The 26,643-nt window shown below is 37.3% G+C and overlaps 1 protein-coding gene across 1 annotated transcript in view; it reads right to left on the reverse strand.

Moving 5' to 3' along the window:
- Positions 1–26,643, reverse strand: part of Dhc36C (Dynein heavy chain at 36C) — a 1,350,914-nt gene that overhangs the window by 1,185,702 nt on the left and 138,569 nt on the right. Inside the window, 4 exon segments of the mRNA XM_090395101.1 lie at positions 1,832–1,853; positions 4,063–4,076; positions 7,457–7,561; positions 23,680–23,878. Of these exon segments, the coding sequence (XP_090251227.1) occupies positions 1,832–1,853; positions 4,063–4,076; positions 7,457–7,561; positions 23,680–23,878 (340 nt within the window).

Below are 26,643 nucleotides of genomic sequence, written 5' to 3' on the forward strand. Positions count from 1 at the left end.
GGATAGCTGATGAGTGGAATGTACTGTCTGAGAGTATCACGAATACAGACACATTAAATGAGGGTTCACGGACAATCGATCGCGGTGTGGACAATTCATCACATGAAAATTGATCACAGGGAAAATTAATCGAGAGGAAAATTCATCACAGGGAAAACTCATCGAGAGGAAAATTCCTCGAGAAGAAAAATCATCACGGGAAAATTCATCACAGAGAAAATTTGCTGAAAGCATTATTTGCTAGAAAATTTACATAACACGTGTTTAGTTTAACACGTGTTATGTAAAGGTGTGAGATATTTGATAATATTATATATCTGATACCTTGCACATGAAAAAAAGCTTAAACACGTGCACATTGGGGCAATAGTAACTGCTCGCTCCAGCGGTAATCAACACGCCCTCCCCAATAGCCACTATATTGCAGAGGCAAGAAAAACAATTACTTTTATTATGTCAATGAATAAGGTATGAGCAGTTTGCGTAATATATTTCTCAACAAATAGTGTAATTAGAGACAACTTGTATAAAAACGAACACTAATGAATGAATTGCGTACCCTCATACAGAAACTATGCTGTATAGACTCAAGCAAAACCATATGACAAACACAGTATCTAACTAAAAACTATTGTTATTAATTAGATGTGTGTGAGTTCACAAAGCAGCAATGAAATTCAACCGAACGTGTTAAAATTCTTAATCGCGTTAAAACTAAGAAATATATATAATGAAAGTTATGCAGTTTCACATATGGAATTCGGTTTAGGAGAGTTAGCATTTCAACTCAACTGGTAAGTTGCTTTAATCTTTCCATCGCGCGATCTTTTGTTAATACCGCACCAATCATATGCACTTCTTAATAACCTGTCATTACTATCTGTTTCACGTTAGGCTTAATTATCATAATGGGAGAAATGTCACAAAATAGAAAAATGTTCCGGGTCCAGTGCATAAAAAATTTCCAGGGTTGGAACCCGGAGAGCCCCGGCTGAATTTAACCACTGGTTTCCAGAGTATATAAAAGCTGCTGTTTCACTACTATGTTGGAGCTGCTACTGTGAATATATTCCTGCTTACATATTTGAAAGTGAAGTTCTTCACTGGAAATTTCAAATTAAACAGTTTTAAGTCACGTGCTCTCAGAAGTCCAATCGACAACATTTTTTTTTTTTTTTGGTAAGTGTTTAAAAGTTCTAAGTTTAAGAACCAATTTATAAATTAATTATAATTATTGCACAATGCCTCTGGAATTTATTTTAAGCAAGAAGATGAAGCGTAAATTGAGTGATAATGGTCGTTTATTTATAAAAGACAAAGAAAATTAAGAAAATATTTTTTGGAAATGTGATCAGTTTCAAAAAATGCATTGCCATGAACGTATTCATACAGCTGGCAACAACATCATCATGCTGGTAACATGGCACGGGTTGAAGCAGCAAAGCTACTTAATGAGATTAAAGATCGAGCCTATACAACTAATGATGGGATTCATCAAATTATCATGGAAGCATACACAAAAATATCTCCTGCCGTCATCGGCCAAATGCCGAGCAATGCCTCTGTAAAGAAGTCTATTCAAAGAACCCGAAATCAAGCAGATTATGGATTTGGTACCACCAAATCCTTAACGAATTTGGAACCACCAAATCCAAATTCATTAAATAATTTAATTATTCTGCCTATATATAAAATCCCATACGAAATGAAGAGTTCATTTTGCATGACAGCAACGATGGCTGCAACAGATTGCTGATAATTTCTACTGAACACAAAATCTACAGTTATTGTCACCATCGACAACATGGTATGCAGGTGGCACTTTTAAAACTACTCCACCTCTTTTTCAGCAGCTGTACACAATTCATGGCATTGTAAACAATAACGTGATTCTTGCTGATTCTGAATTTGCAATAAAAATGCGCATGATATCCGCAATTGCTTTTGTGCAATCTATAAAAGTTGTATGTGCTTTTGAAGTGATATGTGAAAATAATGACTATCCTGCTGAAGCTAGGTCTGTTCTGCACTACGTAGAAGACACCTGGATTGGCAAACCTGATCATTGATCACTTCGTCATCCACCTCGCTTTTCCATGCCTTATGGAATTGTTACCATGCTGCTCTGGAAGGGTTACCGAAGACAAACAACTCATGTGAGGGTGGCATTGTGCATTCAACAAACTAACTGGTGCTTCTCATCTGACAATATGGCAGTTTCTAAAAACTTTAAAGGATGAGAAACATTTCAATGAGGGGGGAAAAAAGAGCAATATATAGCTGGCACCAACCTCCTCCTGGTAAGAAACGCTATCGAGATACTGCAAAAAAAGACTTCAGCTCATTATTAGTGATTATGAAAATCATGAAATTCTTGATTACTGAAGAGGAGTTGCCCATACTTTTTTATTTTGAAAACTTTGTGGCTGTGCATTCACCTTTTTTGTTTCACTTTTTTTCCATACGGCTCAATTCTGAATAGTATGATATAAAAAGTGTTCCTTTTCATGATCATCAAAACAGTCCTTTTCACGACTAAATATTGATAGAGAGATGCCTGATTGTACTGATTCCAGTTCCTCTTGAAGATAAATTTTAATTATATTCAAGATTATCTTCAACAGAATAATAATTGCTCCTTCGAAGTGGCTAACAGTACAGTTTTGAAGGAATAAAATAAAAACAGAACATCACGACATTCGTGCCTTCTAGGTGCACAACACTTGTTTTAACGTGTTTTAGTAGATAACAAACAATTCAAATAATTTTAATTTTCACTAATAGATTTCATGTTATCTTTTCATGTATAACATCGTTTACGGTGTTCTTTTACCCCCTAAAAATAAGTCTCGATTATTACAACTGCTGATTGTTGTCAGTTTTCTGACAACAATCAGCAGTTAGTTGGATATAACTATTCTCCCTAAATATTTTTAAATATGGTGCTCTTTCTCCCTCACCATCCTATCCCAGTTCTGTAATAATTAGTAATCTACAGAGCCTGTAGTAAGAAAGAACATGAATAACTTTATACGTAAATTTTAAAAAAACATTTTTTTTTTCACATATATCCCTGATGAATTTTCAGGCGATTAATTTTCCCCACGATTAAATTTCCATGCAATGAATTTTTCCTCTTGATGAATAGTCTCCGCAATAAATTTTTCCTCACAATGAAAAGTCTCCACGATGAATTTCCGCCAATCAATTTTCCAGCAATGAACTGTCTGGACACGTTAAATGAGTTTGAAGCACAGTTTGATGAGCTTTGTGATAGTATGTATCTCCAGTAATGAGTCTTTTGACTCCTTGGTATAATAATATTGTCCTATGGATAGTACTTTGTACTATATAAACCTATGGATAGGATAAGTGGTCAGAGAGAAGGTTATTTATACGCAGGAGTAGATGAAAGCACCGAGTTATTTTTTTAACTGACTCCACACACAAAAGGACACATGACCTGAAACAAAATAATGCCATGTGTGGGTAGATGGTTAAGGAATCTTAACCACACACACACACACACACACACACACACACACACACACACACACACACACAAGGAAAAGGAAAGGAATCTACTATAATGTTTCTTGAAAATCTGGGAGTTATACTCATTGAAGGAAAGGCAGTTCCGAAGAACAGAGATAGATGGAATGAAGGAAGAAGATTAAAAGAAGGTTCAATAAGTTTGAAGTAGAACTGTGTATAGATGTTAATCAGTGACTGCTAGTTTTTCCATAACTAGAAGGAAGCAGAAGAATGGCAGTGGAGAGTCTGGTGGATTAGTGCCAATGAAAATACCTATACAAAAAAACATTATGTAGAAATAAAATCTATATGAGAAAGTGACTGGAGGCAGTTTTCTGTGAGAGTGGGATCACCCATGAGGTGGCTTGCCCTTTTCTGCATACAAGAATTCTTGATTGTATAGGCAATCAAGAATTCTTAGGGAGGTTTGGGCGCACTACCCTAAATGTGAGAACAATATTCTGAGGTTGACTGGATTTGTGACTTTATTATTATTATTATTAAACAAGACCTCATGGAGTCAAAGACTCATCTAGGAGGTCCTTTTATCTCACACACATCTCATTATACCGGGTCTTAAACACATTCAAACTCCTTGTAGACACCACACTCTCAGGCAAGGCATTCCAATCATTCACAACTCTGCACGAAAAAACCTGCCTCTCACTCCCCTACTCACACCCTCTTTATACAGTTTCCAGGGATGACCTCTGGTTCTCCCCTGATCTCCCACTATTCTCTGTAGAACTTCTCCACCATTGATCCTATAACAACCCCTTACCAACTTGTAGGTCTCTATCATATCTCCCCTCTTCCTTCTCTCCACTAGACTCTGCAAATTACATCTTTTCAATCTTTCCTCATACTCGACATTCCAGAGGTCAGAAACTACCTTAGTCAGTCGCCTTTGGACCCTTTCCAACATCTCTTCATCCTTCTGAAAACCAGGTGACCAAATCTGGGCACAACAGTCCATGTGTGGCCTAATCAAAGCCTTATACAATGGAACAAGAATCTCCCCTTCCACACGTCAGTGTCCTCCTCATCATTCCCAGAAGTCTTTGTGTTGTCTTCACAATTTTGGCGATGTGTCCCCTAAATTTTAGATCCTTATCCACTATCACTCCCAGATCTCTTATTTCCTCTACTTCCAACAATATATTCTCACCAAGCATAAATTCTGCATCCCATCTTTGTTTTCCAAATTTTAAAACCTTACACTTTGCAACAATGAACTCACATCCCCATTTGCTTGCCCAATCACTCAATTTATTCAAGTCTTCTTGAAAGGCCACAACATCTTCACTACTCTTTATGGTTCGTCAACTTTGCATCATCTGCAAACAACTGAATATCTCCATCCAAATCTTCGCCAATATCATTAATATACAAGTTAAATAGTAATGGCCCTAAAACAGATCCCTGAGGCACTCCACTAGTGACTTTCCTTTTCTTGGATATTGCACCCCCATACACAACTTGTTGATACCTATCAGATAGCCAGTCTCCAATCCAATGCACTAATCTAATATCCAACCCCGTCTGCTCTAGTTTGACTGTCAACTTATCATGAGGTACTCTATCAAAAGCTTTTGCGAAATCCAAGTATATTACTGTGTATCCTTCTCCTCTGTCCAAGGAAGCAGTCACTTTATTGTAATAAGTAAGTAGATTACTATAACACGACCTCCCTTTAGCAAATTCATGCTGTCCATCAAAGATTATACCACTGTTGTCAACCCAACTCTGGATCCTAGTTCTCACAAGCTTTTCCAACAACTTAACCACAACACCTGACACACAGATAGGCCTATAGTTTGATGCTTGAGTTCAATCACCTCCTTTATGAAGTGGCACAATCTTGTCCTCCTTCCACTCTTTAGGGACTTGACCAAGTGCAAGATTCGTATTAAAAAAATATGTCAAGACAGGTGTCAACTCTCTGGCACATTCCTTCAGAATACACGGTGATATATTATCAAGTCCCACAGCCTTATTTACATCTAGTTTACTCAACTCCCCAAACACGTCTTGCTCACTTACAGTCAGTCTCTCCTCCCCATCATCAACTGCTCTTAATCTCTCCATGAAGTCACATTCACAAGATTGAAAGATCTTTATGAACTGCTCATTAAGTATCTCCACCTCACATTCTGCAACAGCTGTCTTTATACCATTTCCTCCAATCAATGTCATCCTTCCATAATCATTCTTTCTTTTGCTGGCTACATATCGAAAGAACTCCCTACGATTCTTTTTAGCTTCATTAGCTAACTGCTGTTCATACCTCTCTTTAGCTACTCTCACCAACCAAGTCACCCTCCTTGCCTGGTCTTTGTAGACCTCATGAAATTGGTTACTTCCACTTCTCTTATGCTGCCTCCACAATGCCCTTTTTCTCTGTATTGCATGCTTAATCTCTTTATTCATCCATCTCACACCTACCTTATTTAACCTTCTCACCCGTGGTATACATTTAGACATTGCATCCACTAAATATTTTTTGAAAATCCCCCAAACTGCATAGATCTCTTTTCCAGCTAACTCCTCGTTCCATGCTACACCTGCAAGCTGTCTCCTGAGCTCTTCATAATCACCCCCTTGCAGTTCCACATATACCCTTTTTTCACAGGGGTCCTTGCACTGCTGGCAACCACCCAAGTAATCACCTCATGGTCACTTTCACCAATTGGTAAATGATTTGATACCTCGTTGATAATTACATCCTCCGATGAGATGACCAAATCCAAGACCCTTAATCCTCTTGTGCCCTCTGTTACATACTGTGTGAGGTAGTTATCCCTCAAAAGCTCAAGAAACTCATTTTCTTTACTTCCAGTTGCTATCTCTTCATTCCAGTCTATATTGCCATAATTAAAATCACCCATAAAGATCACCCTTTTCTTATTTGCTTGGCTTATTTGACTATATATTTCACTATCACCATCATCCACATTACCAGGTCTATAACAACATCCCACCAAGTATTTGATTCTATTCACCTCTATCTCACACCATACTGCCTCAAAACCACTGGCCCCATTTCCCTCTTGCATCTCTACCTTGTATGGACATAACTCTTTCTCTATCATCAATAGCACTCCCCCTCCCTTTTTACCCCTTCTATCCTCACGAAACACATCATACCTTTCCATCTCTATTCCTGTCAGGATGTCATCCTCATCTAACCATGTCTCACTTATTCCGACAATCTCTGGGTGCACAGATGCAATTAGTGCAACCATTTCACCAAGCCTGATAACAGACTTGTAAAGTGTTAGCTGAGAAAGAGAGAAATAGTTTTTGAATGAAAAAGAACACCAAGTTTTTAGAAGTGAGGAGGATATGGATGTAAAACTATGACACTTGGAATATAATTGGGAATTTAGGGGAAATCTGAGAAGAAGAAGACATCTCTCCATTAACCCAACTGCAAGAGTTAGAAGGAAGAATACAAGATGGCAGTTTGAAGACTGGGTCTGTAAGATAGAGACTCTTGCTTTCAAAATGTTCAAGAGCTACCACATCAGCTTCTTCCAACCATTCCTTGGCTTATGCTCAAATATGAGCATTGTAGATTAAGAATAGCATATGAATATAAATGCTCAATTACAAAGGGTTCATGTGTCTCAGTTACTTAATGCTTTACCATAGCATAGACGCAGTTAAGTTTTGCAACATTTGTGTGTGTGTGGGGGGGGGGGAGTTTGTTATACACACACACACACACACACACACACACAGAAAAGTTTAAAAGACCATATTTGATACTCTGCTTTTCCTCCTTATTTAGTTTTAAGCTTGCAGATGGTTTTGTACAACAATATATATAGACACATGCAAACTTTCACTATAATCTGTTTTCAACACTAAAATGATGACATACCTGATAACAGTCTGCAATGGCATGATGTATCTCAGCTGTCCAATAACTTTGTGTTACACAAAGAACAGCTTGGCCAGGCCATTCTAGAACCCAAGCTTCCCTTTCTTTTTGAGCATAAGCTATTAAAGAGTCCGAAACAACCTATATAACAAAAGAAATGTAATAAAGTATTCAGTAAGTAAGTAAGAAATAAAAAAAAACAAAAAAACTTTTAACAACCAGACTTGAACTGATGCTAACTCCTTGGAAAATTCCCTTCAGACATTTGGTGATACATCAACAAGTCTTATTGCCTTATTGGCATCTAGCTTACTTAACCACTTATATACTCTTGTTTGCTTGCTCATCACTCTCAATGTGCTGTGTTGTGGTATAATAGTTTTTAAGAGAATCTGCTAGGGAACTGACAGTGCCTTTGACCTGACTTTTGAATGAAAGTCTGGCTGCTGGAAAGGTGCCCATGGAATGGAAGGAAGGTAAGATAGTGGCATTGCATAAGGGCAGTAGCAAACTGGAAGTGTCTAATTATAGACCAGTTTGTGTGTCATCAGTAGTTAGTAAGATCTTGGAGAAAGTAGTGAAGGACCGTATACAGCATTGGACAGGTGAGGGTAATGTTATCTGTGAGAGTAAACATGGATTTGTGAAGAGTCGCTCTTGTTTTAGCAATATGCTAGCCTTTTATGATAAAGTTACAAGAGCATTAGATGAGGGAAAGGCATATACTGCCATTTTCTTAGACTTAGCGAAGGCATTTGACAGGGTGCCACATGATAAGCTGAGGAAGCAGAGGGTTACAAGTGGGGTCCCACAGGGCTCAGTATTGGGCCTGTATTGTTTAACCTTTATATCAATGACATTGTCATTGGATTGCAAGGGGATATTCAGTTGTTTGCAGATGATGCAAAGCTGGGAAGGATTATCAGTAATAGTGCAGATGTGGCAGCCCTGCAAGAGGATTTGAATAAGCTAGATAGATGGGCAAATGAATGGGGGCTTCAGTGTAATGCAGCAAAATGTGACGTCTTCAGGTTTGGGAAACATCAATGGGAGGAGTTATACTGGAGGAAGTAGGGGAGACAAGAGATCTTGGGTTGGTAATTGATAGAAACCTGAAATTTAGGGACATATTGCAAAGGAGGTGAAGGTAACACAGAGGATTGCTGCAATAATGAGAAGGACACTGACCTGCAGAGATAAAAGGATTATCATTCTGCTGTATAAGACCCTGATCAGACTACACTTGGACTATTGTTCTCAGATTTGGTCCCAGGATTTGAAGGGGATAAATTAACTGTGGAAAGGGTACAAAGGCAGATAACAAAGATGGTTTCAGAACTGTACAATGTTAGTTATGAAGATCGGCTGAGGAATGTGGACTGCAGAGTTTGATGGATAGAAGAAGGAGAGGTGATATGATTGAGACTTTTAAACTGTTGAGAGGTGGTTACAGGGTTGACACTGTGGAGTTCTTTCGCTTGGTTGAACAGTGGGAAGGAGTGGAGTGATGACAAGAGGCCATCCTTGGCCTCTTGTCATTTCTTTGCATGGAGGGTGGTTGGAATGTATGGAATGCATTGCCTGATGGAGTAGTGAGAGGAGAACAGTCAATGAGTTCAAGGAGTGGTATGATAGACTTTTGGTTTCTTAGGGGGGGGGGGACGTCCACTCAATGAGTCTTGATAGACTTTGTGTTTCTTAGGAAGGACCTCCCACGATGAGTCTTTTGATTCCATGAAGGCCTGAATAATAATAATAATTAATTTTCAGTTTTAAATTCACAAAATGCAAGAACGGATGATGAAAGTTTTTTGTTTTTTTTGTTTGCATGGGAGAGGGACAAAAATGTATAGGAATAATTTTGAAGCAGAGTTAGAAATGAGATGTTGTCTGTTTACAAATGGCATGAATATAAGAAATATTTGCACAGTTTGAAATGATTTGCCTGAAAAAATTATTGGTATATATGTAAGGAGATGTGCATGTGTATCTGAGAATCATTGTAAGATAAGGATGAAAGAACAATTAAGAGAGGAGAAAGGGAAATACTACTACTGATGATAACAGAGGAAATATGTTGAAGGTAAAGATGTGTGTGGGTGGGAGAAAGGTTTTGAGGTCAAGACAGAAGACAAACAAAATGTCCTTATTTCAGTGGGATGTAGTGTGTAAGAATTTATTATTATTATTAATAAAACCAGACATATTGTAGCATCTTTTTTATTTTCGCAATTCACATGGAGAGAAGAGGCTAGGAATAAGAAAAGTCTCATTGACTATGTTATTGTTGATAGTGATGTTTTCTCCCTGGTGCAGGACACCAGAGTGAACAGAGGATTTGAAATTGGAAGTGATCACTATTTAGTCTTGAGCAGAATAAAATTGAATTTCATATTGAAAAGAATAACATGTAAGAAAGTTTTAAAGCAAATAAAAGTTGAGCAGCTCTCAGATGTGAACTGTAGACTAAAATACAGAAATATTATTGAAAATAAAATGAAAGAGTTTGAGAACAGGAATCAAACCTTGGAGATTCAGTGGCAAACTCTGAAGGAAACATTGATTGATTCTGCCAGAGAGGCATGTGGTGAGGTTGTGTGCAAGGATAAAAAAATCAGAACTCCCTGGTGGACAAAGGAAGCTAAAGAGGCAGTGAAGGAAAAGAAGAAAGCACATCAAAAGTTCCTGGCAAATAAGTCAGCTTTTACTCTTACAGAATACAGAGACAAATGTAAGAAAGCTAAACAGTGTGTAAAACTAGCTAAACAAAAGTCATGGGAGGACTTTGGCAAGAATATAGAAAATAAATATCAAGAAGGTGGCAAAATATTCTGGAGGTTGTTGAAGAAGCTTAGGAATGGAGGAAAGAGTGCTGTAAAAGGAATTAGAGATGATAAAGGTGAAATGAAAACAGGAGAAAAAGATATCCTTGAAGTATGGAGTAATTACTTTGAAAAACTGCTAAATGAAACAAGCAGTGATGACAGCACAGTGATAAAAAACACCAGGCATGCAGTCAGGAATACATATCCATACTTGAAGTAGAAAAAGCCATCAAAGGCTTGAAATGTGGAAAGGCAGCAGGAGTAGATGATATTCGACCAGAAATGCTGAAGTATGGTGGTATAAGAGTCTTACAGTGGCTGCACTGCATAGTTCAGAAAGCCTGTACAGAGGGACGAATTCCAGATGATTGGAGTAGAGCTCTCATAGTACCCATATATAAAAAGGGAAATAAAACTGAATGTGAGAATTACAGAGGTATTTCCCTACTGAGTGTTCCTGGCAAGATCTATGCAAGTATACTTGAGAAACGGTTGAGAAGAATTGTGGAAGAAAAGCTTGGTGAAGAACAAGCTGGATTCAGGCCAAATAGAGGCTGTGAGGATCAGATCTTCACTTTACGACAAATAGTTGAGAAAGCATGGGAATATAACAAAGATCTGTATTTAAGTTTTGTCGATTTGGAAAAGGCATATGACAAGGTGCCAAGAGAGAAGCTATTCAATATGCTGCAGTTACATGGTGTCAATGGGGCATTATATCAAGCAATACTTAGTCTTTATTTGAGTTGTAAGTCAGCAGTTAGAATTGAAGGAAGTACAGGAAGATGGTTTAATGTTAAATCTGGTGTGAGACAAGGATGTACATCATCCCCTCTGTTATTCATTATCTATGTGGATCACATTATGAAAGAAAGTGGTATTAAACCTGATATCAAAATTGGAGATGTTAATGTCAGCTCTTTGCTTTATGCGGATGATGTTATACTTCTAAATAAATCCGCTACAAGTCTGCAAGATTCTCTGACTAAATTGAATAGCTGTTGTAACAGATATGGTATGAAGGTCAGCAATAAAAAGACAAAGACAATGAAAATAGGCAGAATCATTGAAAATGTCAACTGTGTTGTGAATGGAGAACCTGTGGAACAAGTAAAACATTTCAGCTACTTAGGCACAATTTTTACTGAAGATGGAAAACTAAATATAGAAATAGACAACAGAATCAACAAAGCTGGTATGGTGGGAAGTCAATTGAATAAATTCATATGGAATAAGAAAGAAATTAGTCGGAACACTAAATTAGCTGTATACAAGACTGTGTTCAAACCAATTTTAACTTATGGATCTGAGAGCTGGGTCAGAAGTAAAACACTTGACCAAAGACTAGAGACCGCAGATATGAAAGTCCTGAGAAAGATTAGAGGCGTGAACAGATGGCATCAATGGCAATATCATATTAAAAATGAGGATATTAGGAAAGAACTTGACATTGTCAGCATCCAGGAATGCGTTAGCAGAGCTAATCTCAGATGGTATGGTCACTTAAATAGAATGGGAGAGGAAAGATTAGCAAAACAAGTGTTCTCTGCCAGGTTGGCAGGAAAATGACCCAGAGGAAGACCAAGATATAGGTGGATTGATACGGTACAAAGTGCCTTAGACGATAGAAATATAAGATCTGATAATGTTGGAGTCTTGACAAGTAACAGACTGATTTGGAGGAAAATTGTAGATAGGAAGTTAGTAATGATGTAATTTTTTCATGTAGTACTGTCATATCTTGTACACCCCTTGAGGGTACATGGCAGGAATTTAATGATGATGATGATAAAACCAGACCTCCATGGAGTCGAAAGACTAATCATGGGAGGCACACACACACACACTGTTAAACACACACACACACACACACACACACACACACACACACACACACACACACACACACACACACACAATGCCTACCCAACCACTTTAAACTCATTGAATGTATCTACATTCATCACAATGTCAGGTATACATTTCACTCAAAAATCACACTCCATGCAAAGGATCTGCTTCTTATGACCCTACTCACACCCTCCTTATAGCTTCCAGGGAATGTTCCCTTGTTCTATCCCCTTCTCTCATTGTATGAAAAATTTCTTCCACATTAACCTGACAACCCTTTATAAACTTAAATGTCTCAATCATATCCCCTCTCTTCCTCCTATTCACAAGTCTATGCAAACTGCATTCCCTTAATCAGTCTTCATATCCCACATCCCAAAGATCAGTTACTACCCAAGTCAATATTTTCTGGACCCTTTCCAATATACTCTCATTACCACGAAAACCAGGGGACCAAACCTGTGAACAATAATCCATATGAGGCCTGATCATGTCAGTACACAATAGAACTAGAACCTCTTTATTTCTACAAGTTAAGATCCTCTACATCATTGCCATAATTTGATGTGATATCTTCACAACTTTTGCAGTGTAACCTCTGAACTTCAGTTCCTTGTTCACCACCACTCCATAGTCTCCTATCTTTTCAACTTCCTTCAAAATTTCCCTGACAAATGTATACTTTTGCATCCCATTGTTGTCTACCAAATGTAAGAATCTTATACTTTGCAACACTGAGTGGACAGTTCAATACTGTTGCTCACTTATACAATCTATTCAAGTCCTGTAAGGCTACAACATATGCTTGATTCCTCATTGCTCTCCCCAGTTTTTTATCATCTGCAAACAGTTGCATATTACCAGTTAAACCAATATCATTAATATATAAATTAAATAACAATGGTCCTCTCCAGCACACCACTAATGGCTTTCCTTTTCTGGGATAATGCCCCAAAAATTACCAATCCCCCCCCCCCACTCCCCTTACACACAACTTCTCAAAAACCTTTCCAATACCCCAGATATACAAATCAGTCTATAATTTGTAACTTTAGCCTTACCACCACCTTTGTGAAGTGGAAAAATTTTACTTTCCTTCCACTCCTTTGGGAACTTTGCTGTTGCAAGACTAATGTTAACTCCTTGGAAAATTCCCTTAAGACATTTGGTGATACATCAACAAGTCCTATTGCCTTATTGACATCTTAATAAAAATAAAGAATAAAGCTTACTTAATTCCTCATATACTCTTGCTTGCTCACCATTAAGACTTCACTCATGTCATTCTCTAACCTTGAGCTTCTGATTTCACTAATGCTGAAACATCCTGATTAATTGAATATCTCAACTATGCCATCTGCAGCAGTTACCAATCTTCACTTGAAATGTAAAGGGTGATGATGACAAGTAAATGTATATTATTATTATTAATTAACATCAGCCTACTATGAACGTAAAGACTCATCACAGTGAATCCACATACACTCAATGCCAAAAGATCATCAAACCAATCCTTTAATCTCTCATAGTTTCTACACTCACTCCACTCTCAAGCAATGCAAAGAACCCACTCCTCACTACCTTGTTTACACCCTTGTTATATAGCTTTCAGGGATGGCATCCACATTAATCTGATAACAATATCGTGCCAGCTTATATATCTGATTCATATCCTTTGTATTCTATTCACAAGGCTCAGAAAACTACATTTTCTCAATCCGTGTTCTAATCCCACATTCCAGAGACTGGACACCTACAGTGAATCTTCTCCTAACTCTTTCTAAGATATCAGCATTTATTTGAAAACAAAGCACAGATATTCGTGCAAACCACTGGTGTGTTGTGGGTGGTGTGAAATTTGAAAATAAAGGTGGAAAGAAATGGTGTTTAGAGCGAGTATGGTGTTTTTAGTGAGGATAGAAAAGACAAGAAAGGGGTGGAGAAGTACTATTAATGATAGTATGGACACCATGTATACCTAAGTTAGTGATTTAGGAAAACATAATGAGGAAGGTGCGATGAAAAAACAGCGAGATACTGTTTTCCATTTTGGCCAATCTTATGCATCTTTCCACCATAAATGTCAATCATATCTTTTTATTCCATCATCCCATCTTAGGGCTAGTTTTTTATTTTAACATTTAATTTCCCTCATACTATTTTTCCTAACAACCCCCCCCCATCTCCAACTCCTCAAGAAACACATTAACAGATTAATTTTTTCTCTCCAATCACCTGCCTACAAGGGACTATGGACTATTGTGTTATAGGTATTGTTATAGTAACTGCTCATGAATGGAGCATTAAAAATGTGAAGGTACAGGAAGGGTAATAGAAGGGATGGCTGAAAGATCAGACTGTATGTCAAAGGTCAGGAGGATAAATCACATAAAAGTCAAATGGATGAATAACATCATTAAGCAGAAGCAGAAAAAAAAAATAGTGGAGGGAATGGCTACAGAGTAATACTGCTGTACTTTGCAAATACATTCAACAGGATACTACATGAAAGTTTGTTACATTGGGTAAAACAAATGCAGATGGATGTGAAGACAATGATATGGGTTGCAAATGGAAAGGTACCAAACAATAGTATGTAGAGGAATAGAATCAGGAGAAAGTGGGTAAGGGTTACATCTGATGAGCCACAGAGTTCTGAATTTGAACTGCTGCTATTTAATTTTTGCATTAATGATACAGGAAATGATCCAAAGCAAACATTCACTTGTTTGCTGATAATGAAAAACTAGATAGATAGTTAAAGTGATTAACAATTTACTCACATTGAGCATACAGTGTGAGTAAATTAGGCCACATATGGACTGCTATGTAAAGATTTGGTCACCTAGTTTTCAAAAGAATAAAGAGATATAGCAAAATGCTCTTTGAATTCATCTTCCATTGGTCAAACTGGGAGATGAAATTCATCTCCCAGTTTGGCCAATATGTGTGTGTGTGTGTGTGTGTGTGTGTGTGTGTGTGTGTGTGTGTGTGTGTGTGTGTGTGTGTGTGTGTGTGTGTGTGTAATGCATAATAATAATAATAATACATACATACATACATTATTATTATTATTGTCATCCCAAGCCCACATAGAAACAGAGATTCATCTAGGAGGTCCCTTTTGTCATACACACAGCTCATCAATGAGCACCTTAACCACATCCAACTTCTCTGCAGGCACCATCCTCTCAGGTAATGCATTCCAATCATTCACAACTATTCATGAAAAAACCCTGCTCACTCCGCTGCTCACACCCTTCATATATGGCTTCCAGGGATGACCTCTTGTTCTCCCTCAGTCTCCCACCATTTTATGAAAACCCTCTTCAACGTTAATCCTATAACAATCCCTTACTAACTTGTATGTCTTTATCATATCACCCCTCTTCTGTCAATCCACTAGACTCTGCAAATTGCATCATCTCAACCTCTCTTCATATTCAACATTCCAGAGATCAGAAACTATATTAGTCAATCACCTCTGGACTCTCAGCAACATCTCTTCATCCTTTTGAAAACAGGTGACCAAATCTGTTCACAGTAGTCCATGTGACCTAATCAGAGCCTTATATAGTGTAGTCAGAATCTCCTTACTTCTGAAAGTCAGTGTCCTCTGCATCATTCCCAGAATTCACCTCATAATTTTGGCAATATGTCATCTAAATTTCAGATCCTTATCCAATATAACTTTTAATTATATTGGTTAGTAATGATGTAATTTTTTCATGTAGTACTGTCATATCCTGTATCATCATCATATTCTTGCCATGTACCCCTTGAGGGTACATGGCAAGAATTTGATGATGATGATGATGATGATATCCAATATAACCCCAAGATCTCTTATTTCCTCCACCTCCAACAATATATCCCCACCAAGAGTAAATTCTACATCCCATCTTTGTTTTCCAAATTTTAAATATATATGGATATGGCAATGGTATTGCCATATAGCCATATGGTAACAGCAATAATGCAGAGGACCCTGATATGCAGAGATAAAGAGGTTATGATGCCATTGTATAAGGCCTTGATCAGGCTTCACATGGATTACTGTGCAGAGATTTGGTTGTGGGGTTTTCATGGTGATAAAAATATGTTAGAAAGTGTCCAAAGAAAATTCACAAAGGTGGTTACTGGTCTTTGGCATGTGAAGTACAAGGACAGATTGAGAGAATGTAAATTGCAAAGCTTCTTGAATAGGAGGGGAGAGGGTATATGATGAACATATAAAATAGGTAGAGTTTATTATCAGGTTGATATGGAAGAGACTTTTCATAGAATGAAAGGGGGGGGGGGTAGAACAAGAGGCCATCACTGTAAACTGGATGAGAAGGGTGTGAGCAGAGGCACGAAGAGTAGAAGAGTAGGTGCTTTGCATGGAGAGTGGTTGGCAAGTGGAATGCAATTGCCTGAGCATGTTGTGAATGTAGACACATTAAATAGTTTAAGGCATGGTTGAATGAGCATTATGTGCAATAATGTGTAACATGATGAGTCTCTGACTTCATGGAGGTCAGATGTTAATAATAATAATAATAATAAAACTTCTAGTTTTGTTTTGCTGTGCAGTATGTTTGCTGTGGGTGGGTTGGAGATATGTTAGTATGGTCTTTAAATGATTCATATCTTATTAATGTTGGCTAAAACACATTTGGTAAATACATTCATAACATGTTAATTAATTTAAATATATCATTTTGGTTTCTTTCTTTACAAATCACACCCAGCCAACGAACAATTCAGAAGAATGCAATGATTTGTCACATCCTGTTTCAGAAGAACGTATGACATGATGCAATTTGTTCGGCACCTGGTACAAATGTGCAAGTTGCAGGATTGATTAGCTGAACCCAACTTTTCCAATACAATTGTGGTATAACAGAAAGTTTAAGAAAGCATATAAGACTATGATCAGTTATCTAAACCTATTTAAGAATGATGACCTCAAGATCTCGACAATTTAGTCTGTCATTATTTAACATATTCCAAAACTAGTCTATAAATTATAAAACTACAGCCAACACAATAAGAATTCCAAATAAAATTTCCAAGTATTCATCTAGGTATATCATCAGGATGATAAGTGCCTTCCTTAGTTCTATGCTTCTTCATTCAACAACAACAACAACAAGAATATTTAGAAATAACTTTGTTCCTATCAATTCAAGGTGCTAACAATAGTACTTGTTTATAAATTATAAATGCCAAGAAATTATATTCTTGGTTTGATCCGAGTGTAAGCAAACAAAGTATGTGCATGAAATATCTTTATGACTGGGCTACTTATATATAAAGACTAATGACTTCACATCAAATGCCTTATGGGAAGCACGGTATGCTTTTTGGAAGGGCCACTACCCAGAACGGTTTCAACCTTTATTGAGGTCTCATTGGTGGGAACCAGATCCAGAAGTGACACTAAGGTTGAAGTAATGCAGAAGTCATATATTTTCCATATACAAGTAGTGAGTCATGAAGATGCTTCACAAGCAAACTTTGATTGCTTATACTCGGATAAAGGATTAAACCAAGAGTATAATTTTCTGGCATCTTTAATTTATAATATAACCAAGTGAAAATGCTTTCACTTGGTTATATTATATTTCCACCACTCATATATGTGAAATATATGATTTATGCATTGTTTCAACCTTGGTTTCACATCTGGCTCTAGCTCCTCCTGATAGTAGCTCACTTCTTGGGGAGTAGAAGAGGAGAGCCTTTGTTCTTGGGGCTTCTACGGATCTGTAGCTATTTAACTGTAGGTATTTAACTGTTCCAATCACTGTATTCCAGTGAATACTTGCCTATGGTATAGCTTCTACTAATGTGGCCTTTATCGGGACTTTACAGGTGATGCTTTTCCATGGGATATGAGCAATGCTACATAGTAGGGTGGGCCTGTCACTGAGTGGAATCACTGCTTAGAAATGAGTTAAATGATTCTTTGGGTCACTCATCCAGTTTAGGGGATCACCTAATTTTTGCAGTAGACACTTTATGTATACAGTGTTTGCTTCCCGGGGAGTAGAGAGGTTCTGCTTGGTGGTTAGTTTTTGCCAGTCACTGGGTGAAGCCACAGCTGAGTTTCCTGGACTGGAACGATTTACTCTTTTTTTTTTTTTTATTGGACTCCCTCCCACAAAAGGTTGTAAATCTATGGTATATTAGTAATGTGGGGCAGATGAGTGGGTGTAATAAATGAAATTCATGTACCACCTAAAAAAAAATCATAAATTGAATGAATCATACTCATAGTTGGGTTCACATTGGTGTAAACAGCATGAAGTCCTATCCCCTGGTTGAACAGTTGGTCTTCAACAGGATGGTGGAGGTGGTATTATGGTCTGGGTGTTTTTCCTAGAATACCCTAGGTCCACTGGTTATCATCTCACAAATGCTGAATGGTGAACACTACAGGAACCTGTTAGTCAACCATCTCCATCTATATCTGCAGGAGGTCTACCTCAACCACAGTGCCATTTTTCAACAGACAATGCACCTTGCCATCGAGCTTGTAAAACTACTGAGTGGTTGGAGGAACACAACAATGAATTTGTTGTGTTCCTCCAATTGGCACATTACCTTGGTCTCCACACACCCCCAGACTGTAATCCAACTGGACATGTGTGGGAAATGCTAGAACAGGGTATCAGAACTTCTGATCCTCCTCCTCCACAGAATGAGCATGAACTGAAAGAGCTGCTTCAGCAGATATGGATCAAATTTTATGCATGGAGAATGTTTGACATCTTATGGAATCAGTTCCTAGGCATATGTGAACCATGACTGCACAGAGAGATGGGCCAATGTGTTATTAGCAGGATAGTCTTAATGCAGAGCTAACTCAGTGTACAGTGATTACAGAAAACTATGCAGAGAGATATTTCAGTATGGAATATGTCCACCCCAAACTGCGATGCAGCTGTGTACAATGTCATACCATTCTTAGCACTAAGCGATTCAGGAGTTCTTGAGGCAAACTGGCCCACTCCTCCTTCACAGCAAGAATACGACTTTGTTTGTTTATTTTCTGGATAGAAATTTTGAGCAGCAATGCATCTCTCTATTGTGTCCCAAACATGTTCTATGGGATTGTGATCTTGGGAGCATGCTGGCCACTTGATTCGATTAATATCCTCAGTTTCCATAAGTATCTCCACAATGTAGCATGGCACTGTCATCCATAAAATTGAATTCTTTGCCTACAGTACAACAGAACAGTCAAATAATGTTGGAGAATTTCGTTGCAATATTGTTCACCAGTCATAGTCCCTCTTTACAGTACTTGTAGCTTAGTGCTTCAATTAAGCATAATGCCTCTCCACACAATGACCCGCTGTATCTATCCCTTTCAAAAATGTTCTTGTGATGGCAAGCAGCACCACTTTCATGCCAGATCTGTCATCTAGAATCGGAGGAAAGACTAAAATGACTCTCTGTAGAGTACAATAGCCCAATGGTATCTTGTCCAATTTTTATTTATACAACACCACTGAAAATGTGCTCTACGATGAGCTGACATGAGCTAACCTAACATGCAGACTACAGGTCTCCAGGCATATAGGCCTACTTGTTGCAGACTTCTTGTCATAATTTGTCAAGATATCTGCATATTAGTGCTTGAGTGGAGCTGACTTACAAGCTGACCTGCTATGGTGCATCAATTACATTTTGTGTCAAAAATCTGTCTTCATGCTCTGTGGTAGAGCAAGGATGACCTCTTAGCAAATGTCTGGTACCCACTCCAATGGTTTGAAAAACTGCCCAGAGGCAGGATACAATGCTATGCGAGATTCCAAACTCTCTGGCAATATCAGTAATTCTTCAGCCTTCTTCAAGCTTTCAAATAATTCTTCCCTGCATGAAATCATCTAGTAATGTCTTTGAGACATTACAAGACATCCAAGTTTGCAACTTTATTCCTTCATGAAAAGAGTTTCCTTTAAACACAATTTGCTTAGTGCAGCCTTTTGCCCTTTTTTTTTGTCTTGTTGAGTGCTATTATGTAACCCTTTTGAGCACGATTCAAAAATTTGATTGTGAAAATTAATCAATTTGCCACAAGCTGATTCATCTGAATTTGCAGTTGTAATATTCAGAAATATGTTCTTAGGTTTTGGACACCGGTATGTATATATATATATGTTTTGCCTAATACCAATATCCCATCCAATCCCATGACAGTCTTCATATGGCATTTTTTTAATATGAGAAGCATTTTCAATTCTTCTACCTCTATTCTCGTATCTCACTCTGCCACATCAGTCACTGCACAATATATTCACCTGGGTGACACACCTTCACAAAGTGATCACTCTGTAATTCAGCTATTCCTTCTGTCTCTGTCAGCAAACTACTATCTATATTCATTAAATTTATCCCTCCAAAATCATTCATCCTTTTACACATTGCATATTAAAAGATCTTTTGGAGATTTCCTTTGGCTTACTCAGTTTATTTCCTCTTCAATTTCTAATTTTGTGTTACTTGCCGTGCTAGTTAAATCAGCATAATCAGTGTATTTCAGTTTATATTCCACAATAGGTCCTTTATTTTATTTTAATTTTTTTTTGCAACTCCTGAACTCCTGTTTGATGATGCTATTCATCCACTGAATCCCACCAGATGTTTCCTCTTGACAAAGGGTATGTAATCCGATACTGCTTTTCTCAAACATTCCTTGGCCATTTACTGTGCACCACTACCATCCTTCCTTGTACCATCCTTTTCTTATTTATTGCTCTATGCTGCCTTCTCAGATTGTCACAATTATCAGCTCTGTGGTTTCACATATATCCCTTCTTTACTTAAAATTTTACCCCTTCAACCTGAAGTGAAATGGTTTCTGATGCTATTAACACATCAACATCTCAAACCCTGAATCTCTACCATCACATCCAGTTTTAGATAATTATTTCACAGCAGCTGCATAAAGTCTATTTCCTTTCTCCATTGTGCGTTTTCCTCCTTCCAATCTATGTTTCCATAAATTAAGTCCCAAATAATAATAATCACGAGCTTGGTGATTATTTTTGGTTAACCAATATGTCAGTTTAATAAGTCTCAACTCTGATTGAAAATCTGATGTGAAAAGGTCCCAAGAGAGTAGAAATAGGAGAAAATAGCTATATTGTATACAAGAGGATCTAAGATAGAGGCAGTAAATTATAAAGCAATCCATATATAAGAAGTGGTGATTAAAGTACTGGAGAAGTTGGTCAAAGGTAAAATTTAGGAAGAATGTATGGAACAGAAAAACAGTACTCCATGTGTGTGTGTGAAAGGGAGAGAGAGGCTGAATGAAAAATATTACACCCTTGCTGACCATACTCTTACCCAACTTCCAAGAATGACCTCTTCCCCTCTAGCCAAGTGCTGAAATTTCTGCGATCCACAACTCAATCTATCATCATAGGGAGCATTCCACAGATCACTTCATCTTGGTCACTCACCTCTAGATCCTCGCCACCACTTTGATCTCCAAGAAATCCAGGTGACCAGACCTGAGCACCATAATCCAGATGTGGTTGTGCCAAGGCTTTATAATGAGGAATGATAACTCCCTTATCTCCACATCTTAGTGTATTCTTCAATACACTAAGATAATCCTGTGCACTACTCTGGCTACTTTAGCAATATTCCCTCTAAACTTCAACTATTTACTACTACCCCCAAATTCTTGGCTTCATCAATTTCCTGGACACAGCTTGTTCAGCAATTTACACAGCTTGTAATCTTTCTATCCCAAAATTTATAACTTGACACATTTCCACATTAAATTAACATCCATTATGTTTTGTCCATATTGTCAGCCTATTTAAATCATCCAGCAAGTTCTCTACATTACCTTGATTAATTATTACCCTACCCAACTTTGCATTGTCAACAAGCAACTGATTATTTCTCTTCAGATAATTTCCTATATCATTTATGTACAAATTAAACAGCAGTGGTCCAAGCAAAGAGTCCTGGCACACAGACCACTAGTCACCTGCATTCTCCTGGATTCTGCTCCTCATGTTCACTGGATCAAGAAAGAGCTCTTAATCTGTCAATCCTTCCAGTGTTTGTGCAAGATAAGTCTTCCCATTTTGCAGCAGCAAAGGTGTAAATTTATGCATTATGAAATGAAGAGATTAAAAAAGCTCAGTACTATGCTAACAGAATGGCCTGAAGGAAATAAGTTTGCAAAAAGGCATACTGTGAAAATCAGCAGAATAGCTAATAGGTAAGAACCCACTGACAAGCAGAAATAAGATTAAATTTCCATCTTACAAGATGGATACCATCATATGTGGACACTGCTGCACACAAATTTGGTTGCCTGCATTTCCTGGGATTAAGTATGTAGTGGAGAGAATCATAAGTGAGTTGGTGACAAAATATAACAGGTGTAAGCATCTATGCCTGAGATTCTTTCATAAATTTCTTGGCATGAATTCCTACAAAAGAATAATAAGTATGACAAAATAATTAATTAATTAAAACAATTAAATATGCTTCTCAAAGGAGAGTGAACTATTGTAAGAATCCACATGTGGTACTATTTAAATTCCTTGCTAAATTCTTAAATAGGTCCTAAATACAAAAAAAATAATAATAACGATGATAATAATTTTAAATATTCTAATTTCTTTTTGTCCGCACGGTTAGCCTAGTGGCTATGTGCTTCGCAACCATATGCCTGGGTAAGGCGTGTCCTAGGTTTGATTCCCGTTGATGACGTGAGGAGCTCAAGGATCTTCCTCAGCCATAGCCAAGTTAGCTGGTCTTGGGCGTGGACAGCAGGGTTTTTTCATCCTGCAAGCAGGCAAACCAGTCCCGTAAACACAGACGGATTACAGCCAGGAATACTGACCTAGCCATGGGTCTGATTCATCAGCCTATGCTGATTCCAGAGCCCAGATAAAATTAGGTGGGGGGGGCTCAGATGGTGCATACATTCCCGTAAAAGGGAGCTCATGGTATCATCACATGGAAAGGAAGGGATTTATTTTTTACTTATCTCCTGTTTTCTATGTGTGACTAGTACTATCCTTATGTAAAGGAAGTGTAACGTCCTGACACTGCTTGTGCAGTCATACAAAGCTGTGATAACCTTGAAGAAATGTGATAACCAAGCATGCACATAGGATTTAGTCCTGCTATTTGTTCTTCAATGTCATGAGGGTCAAAAATGAACAAAATTATAAATGACTAAGTGAGAAAACAAAAGAGGAGAAGCACAAAGAGGCAGAAAACAGGAGATATGACAGAAATATATCAGAAGTGATTTTTCAATTACGTAACAAGGTGATGGAGCATAGGGTCATCCCTGGAAATTGCGTACGACTATGATTATGAAGAGAATCAAGACAATTTTTTGAATGGGTAGTTAATAAATGGAACAGGTTGTCATGAGCAGTTATGAGTGTTTTGTCATTCACTGACAAAACACTCATAACCTCCTCACAATGAGCCTTTCTACTCCATAGAAATGCCTATATAATAACAATAATAATAATAATAATAATAATATGTTATTATACATGTATAAAAGTCTTAGTTAAAAAAATGCAAAAATTTACCACATACTTTATGAATACTTTTCCTCATGAATTCTTCAAGTTCCAAGAGCCATTTTTCTACCTGACCTCTTGTTTTCACAGTGGATATTATATCTGTAAGTTCAATTTCTTCACCTTCACTACTTTTCATGTGTGTGATATCCAAATTATCTAAAAATGTAAGGTTAGCAATTCCTTCAAAGCATTTCTTCAGATGTGGCTGAACCCTTAAAAGTGAAGACAAAAAAAAATCAGCTAAAAAAGACAAAATAGCAAAATGAAAATAAACAATAATGACAGTAAGTACCCCTCAACAAAAGCAATGTGCATCCTCAAGGAGAAATACAGAATGTTAGTAAAACACAGTTAATATTTCATGACTAATTTCCTATTTTCAAGTTTCCAATCAATTTTTGTCTTCTAAAGCAAAGCATTGTAGTCAGGTAGCATTTATACTCTTTGGCTGGAAATATCTGGCTTTGAATCACATCTAAGACACAATTTATTATTATACCTTAATTTATTCCATTATCTATTAACACAATGAGCAGTACAGATTTTCTGAATACGTACTGCTCCATGTAGTATGTATGTATGCATGGGGAGGGGAATGTGTCTGTGGAGAAACTGAATAAAATAGTATGGATCCACAGAAATTGTGATGTTTGGTGGAATATGGGATGTTAAATGAAAGTTTAGAACACAGAAAGAATGTTAGGTGAAGGGTGGAACACAACAATGAGGTACATGAGACTGATAGCTGGAATGGTCAACAAAAGAATATGAATGCAAAGAATAAGATTATGCATACAGAAGAGACTAATGGAGCAAAAGTGTCTATGGGAAGAGGAAGAGAGAGAGAGAGAGAGAGCATGATTGATGAAGCTAAACTAATAATGACTGTGGGAATGAAAGTGATCATGAATAACAGAACAAAATCAAACAAGACTGCCAAGAATCGTTCATTTTTCCAAGCTTCACTGGAATGCAAAACTTGAATGAGATGATTAAGAAGAGAAAAGAGATATGATTAGACATACGCAAAATGAGATTAGATGTTTAGAGAATACAAATGGAAGGAGATTCAAAAGAATAAAATACAAGATAGTGGAGGAAAATAAGTGGCAAATGTCTCAAGAGTGTTGGTCAAATTAAGATCCCTTAATTTTCCAATTGCCAAAACACTTTTGTGGGCAGGTGCATTTTTTTCTTCTGCAAACCATGGATTTTCTCATGAATTTTTTCATCTAGTCTGGTTAAAAGATCGGAATAATATTCCCAGGTTATTGTTTTATCCTTTTCAAGATAATTAATAAACAAAATGCCTTTAGCATCCCAAAACACCGATGCCATGATTCCTGCTGATGGAATCAACTTTGTCTTCTTTTGTCCACTGTTTTGACTACTGTATGGATCTGGTGTGTAATGGTGAATCTATGTCCCATCCAAAGTAATAAATCGATGAACAAAATCAGTTTTATTCTTGTTAAAATGCTCCAAGCACTGTTTAGAGATTTTCATGCTAGTGTGTTTTTGATTTGCTGTGAGCAAGTATGGCATCCATCTTGCACAAAGTTTTTTCATATGCAATTCTTAAAATATATATCCTACACATTCTTTTGAAATGCCTATAGTCTCAGCTATTTCATGCACTTTGACTTGCCAGTGATCCAATGCCATAATGTGCACTCGATCAATGATTTCTGGTGTTGTTACACTTTTTGGACGTCTTTCAGATGGATCATCATCAAGGCTAGTACTCCCACGTTTAAACTCGGCAGTCCATTTCTTAATAGTTAAAAATGAAGGAGAAGAGTGAACATAAACTTTTATGAACTTCAAATGAATTTCTTTCGGTGTTAGACCTTCATTTATAAAGAATTTTATAACTGCATGATACTCAAGTTTATCCATTTCAAGGGATACAGGCAACACTTTTGCTTCAGAAGCTGTATAAAACAAACTACTTGAGAGAATGAATTGCAATTTCACATGGATGCTGATGACAAATGTACCAACTTAGAAAAAAAAATCTTGCCGATGGTGTTGCCATCTATAGTCGAGGCCAAGAACTTTTCAGACCACCCTCATATATGGAAATATGATTTCTGTATTATAAATTAAATATTGCCAATCAATTATATTCTTAGTTTAATCCTTTATCCAAGTGTAAGCAAACAAAGTTTGCATGTGAAGTAACTTCACGACTGGGCAACTCATATATAGAGGCCAATGACTTCACATAGCTTGCCTTAGTATCCCATAATGCAAAGCACGCGTATCCTTATGGAACTGTATAATGCTACGCATTATGGAAAGGGTCTCCACCCAGACCTCAGTGGGAGCCAGACTCAGAAGTGACATGTGCTTTGCATTATGGTATACTAAGGCAAGTGATGTGAAGGATTGGCCTCTATATACGAGTTACCCAGTCATGAAGTTACTTCACATGCAAACTTTATTTGCTTACACTTGGGTAAAGGATTAAACCAAGAATATAATTTCTTGACATCTTTAATTTATAGTGTAGCAAAGTATAACAACTTTTGACTTCTGCATTACTTCAACCTTGGTATCACTTTTGGGTGTGGCTTCCCGCTGATGAGATTTCAATCACATATCCTCAATCTGGGTGTGACCCTTCCCATTATGCATAGCATTATACATATCCATAAGGATATGTGCTTTGCATTATGGGATACTAAGGCAAGTGATGTGAAATCATTAGCCACTATTTACAAGTAGCCCAGTCGTGAAGTAACTTCATGTGCAAACTTTGTTTGCTTATGCTTGGGTAAAAGGTTAAACCAAGAATATAATTTCTTGGCATCATTAATTGATGCTTTTAAAGGGACAAAAGTGAGGCGAGAGTGGCAGAAGGAAACGAAATTGAGAGAACGAATGAAAGTAGAAATGGCGTGACACAGAAATCACAAGTGAAAAAAATCGAAAAATAAATGATAGTGAAAAAAAAATGAATGATGGCGAAAGT

Source organism: Typopeltis vanoorti, chromosome 7 (assembly GCF_054136105.1).
Source record: "Typopeltis vanoorti isolate ZY-2024b chromosome 7, IOZ_Tvanoo_1.0, whole genome shotgun sequence".
Classification (NCBI taxonomy): Eukaryota; Metazoa; Arthropoda; class Arachnida; order Uropygi; family Thelyphonidae; genus Typopeltis; species Typopeltis vanoorti.